We start from the raw sequence: 3,471 nt of genomic DNA, 5'->3' as shown, positions 1-3,471 counted from the left end.
ATATCTCTTGGGATACCAAAACCCGTGAAAATGTTCTTCTTCAGAAAACCTAGTACCCCTTTAGCATCATTGGTCGGGAGAGCCATCGCTTTGACCCACTTGGAGACATAGTCAACTGCTACCAATATGTACTTGTTACCATACGAGCTGACGAATGGCCCTATAAAGTCAATCCCACACATGTCAAAAATCTCTACCTCTTGAATTGTGGTCATTGGCATCTCGTGTCTACGAGATATGTTGCCAGTCCTTTGGCAATCATCACAACTTGTAACCCAAGCATGAACAGAGTAGGCCAGTACAAGCCTGACTCCAACATCTTAGCTGTTGTTTGAATTCCTCCAAAGTGTCCACCTTATGGTGAAGCATGGGAAGCCTGCAAAATAGAATGTTGATCTTTCTCGGGGATACACCGCCGGATCATGTTATCTACATATATTTTAAACAATAGAGGTTCATCCCAGTAATAACATCGACAATCACGAAAGAACTTTTTCTTTTGAATTGAGGAGAGTTCATAAGGTACAATACCACTTGCTAAATAATTAGCAATATCAGCATACCAAGGTGTCTCCTCCATTGTCATTGCCAGTAATTGTTCATCCGGGAATGTTTCTTTTGTATCCTCAACCTCTACCTTCTTTTTAGCTCCTTCCAACCTTGAGAGGTGGTCAGCTACTTGGTTCTCTGTCCCTTTTCGGTCACATATTTCCAGATCGAATTCTTGTAACAGAAGAACCCAGCGAATCAAGCGTGGCTTTGACTCCTTCTTTTCTATCAGGTACCTAATTGCTACATGGTCAGTGTAAACAATAACTTTCGAGCCAATCAAGTATGACCTGAATTTGTCGAATGCAAAAACAATAGCTAACATCTCCTTTTCTGTCACAGTGTAATTGAGTTGTGCACCGCTCAGCGTTCTGCTTGCATAATAAATCGGGTGCATCAGTTTACCCTGTTGCTGCCCCAAGATTGCTCTATGGCGTAGTCACTTGCGTCGCACATGAGCTCAAATTGTTGCTCCCAGTTGGGTGCAACAATGATGGGTGCAGTCACCAATCTCTTCTTCAGCTCCTCAAATGTCAATCTGCAATCATTAGAAAACACAAAGGGGTGATCCTTTGCAAACTCAAGAAGTTTGCATAATGGGTTAGCAATTTTGGAGAAATCTTTTATGAATCGCCTGTAGAACCCGGCGTGCCCAAGGAAACTTCTCACCGCCTTGACCGAAGTGGGTTGTGGTAGTTTTTCAATCACGTCAACCTTAGCATGGTCGACCTCAATTCCTTTACTGGACACTCGATGTCCTAGGACTATCCCTTTTTGTACCATAAAATGGCACTTCCTCCAGTTCAACACTAAATTTGTCTCCACAAATCTTTTGAGCACTCTTCTTAAGTTGTGAAGACAGTCCTCTAATGAATCTCCCACCACGGATAAATCATCCATAAAGACCTCCATAATATCCTCCACCATGTCTGTGAAAATAGCTAACATGCACCGTTGAAATATCGTCGGTGCATTGCAAAGTCCAAAAGGCATTCTCCGAAAGGCGAAGATGCCATACGGACAAGTGAAGGATGTTTTCTCTCTATCTTCGAGGGCTATTGATATCTGATTGTACCCCGAATAACCATCCAAGAAATAGAAGTGCGAGCACCCGGCCAGCCTGTCCAACATTTGGTCAATGAAAGGCAAAGGGAAGTGGTCCTTCCGGGTGGATGTATTCAATTCTCGATAATCCATGCAAATCCTCCATCCCGTGACTGTGCGAGTTAAGATCAACTCATTGTTCTCATTTTGCACAACAGTCATTCCCCCCCTTTTCGGCACACATTAGACAGGACTGACCCAATTGCTATCAGAGATGGGGAAGATGATTCATGCATCTAACCATTTGATCACTTCCTTCTTTACTACATCTTTCATGTTCCGGTTTAGCCTTCGTTGATGTTCTCTGGAAGGTTTGTGACCTTCTTCCAAGAGAATATTGTGCATACAGAAGGCTGGGATGATACCCTTTATGTCTGCCATGGTCCAGTCAATGACAGTCTTACTTTCCTGCAGTACCTGTAAAAGTTGTTCTACCTGCACATCTAGCAAACTGGATAATATAATAACAGGCAAAGTAGAATCAGGGCCTAAGAAAACGTACCTGAGGTGAGCTGGGAGAGGCTTCAGCTCCAGCTTGGGTGGTTCCTCTACTGATGGCTTTGCTGGAGGTGTAGCCCTTTTTTCTAACTCCAGGGACTCGAACTGAGGGTCCCTTTTCCAGAATCCTTGGCCTTCAAGTGACATGACCCACTCAGCTAACCTTTCACCATCCATCTCTTCTAAATTTGTCAGACATGCCTCCAATGGATCTTTAGCAATCAGGGTCACATCATCTTCTTGCAGAATCATATCCACTGCCTCCACTAGAGAGCAATTAGCATATTCATTGGGTCTCCTCATAGATTGCTGAACATTGAATATGACTTCTTCATCGTTCAGTTTCATTTTTAATTCCCCAGTCTCACAATCGATCAGTGCTCCCCCAGTGGAAAAAAATGGCCTACCTAAAATGATAGGTATCTCCTCATCTACCTGACAGTCCAGAATAACAAAGTCTGCAAGGAACACGAACTTCCCCACTTGCACCAACACATCATCAAGAATCCCAGTAGGCCTTTTTACCGTGCGGTCAGCCAGCTGCAGCAGCATCGATGTTGGTCTAGCTATGCCAATGCCCAGTTTGGTGTATACAGCCAGAGGCATCAAATTTATGTTGGCTCCCAAATCACATAATGCCTTTGCAAAGGCATAACTCCCAATCGTGCATGAAATAGTGAAGCTACCTGGGTCTGGCATCTTTTGAGCCGTCGGTTTGGTCACTACTGCGCTGCAGGTCTGCATCAGAGTCACTGTGGATAGGTCCTGAAAATCAAACTTCTGTGACATTAGGTCTTTCATCATCTTCGCATAACCTGGCATCTCCCTCAAGGCATCCATCAAAGGAATATTCAAATGAATTTGACGCAGCATCTCCATGAATTTCTTATATTGATCTTCTTTCTTTTGTTTTACCAGTCTCTGAGGGAATGGTGCCAGTATCACCCTTTATGCATTGTCTGCTGGCTTCTCTCTGTTGGGGTTCTGTGGCACAAGAGGCACCACCTGCTCTGCAGCTTGTTCATTTACCTTAGCCTTACCCTTTTCATCTTGACCCTGTTCAACCACCACTTCAGTCAGATTTGATGGTTCATCTACCTCTAGTGGAATTGGAGTGGTTGGCGTAGTCTCTTTGATGGCTTGTGCAACCTCCTGCTCTTTGTCTAAATCTCTCTCATTCCGGAGACTTACTGCCATCAGCTGATTCGTGTTTGGCTCATTGGGGTTAATATTTGTGTCCGCTGGCAATGTTCCCTAGGGGCGGTTGTTTAAAGCCATAGACAACTGCCCCAACTGAGTTTCAATGTTCTTTATAGCTGA

General features: G+C 44.1%; 1 protein-coding gene across 1 annotated transcript; it reads right to left on the bottom strand.

Moving 5' to 3' along the window:
• Positions 1–1,881: 1,881 nt before the first annotated feature.
• Positions 1,882–3,030, bottom strand: LOC138879288 (uncharacterized). The gene has a single exon (XM_070158894.1). It carries the CDS (start codon positions 3,028–3,030, stop codon positions 1,882–1,884), a length of 1,149 nt encoding a protein of 382 aa, XP_070014995.1.
• Positions 3,031–3,471: the final 441 nt, after the last annotated feature.

The sequence above is a fragment of the Nicotiana sylvestris genome, chromosome 10, assembly GCF_000393655.2.
Source record: "Nicotiana sylvestris chromosome 10, ASM39365v2, whole genome shotgun sequence".
NCBI lineage: Eukaryota > Viridiplantae > Streptophyta > Magnoliopsida > Solanales > Solanaceae > Nicotiana > Nicotiana sylvestris.
Note: the sequence above shows the minus strand (reverse complement) of the source record. Positions and strands in the feature narration are given on the sequence as shown.

What these genes read in the sequence shown, in the direction of transcription:
- LOC138879288 (XM_070158894.1), bottom strand. Translation starts at nt 3,030, where the DNA reads ATGGAGATGCTGCGTCAAATTCATTTGAATATTCCTTTGATGGATGCC.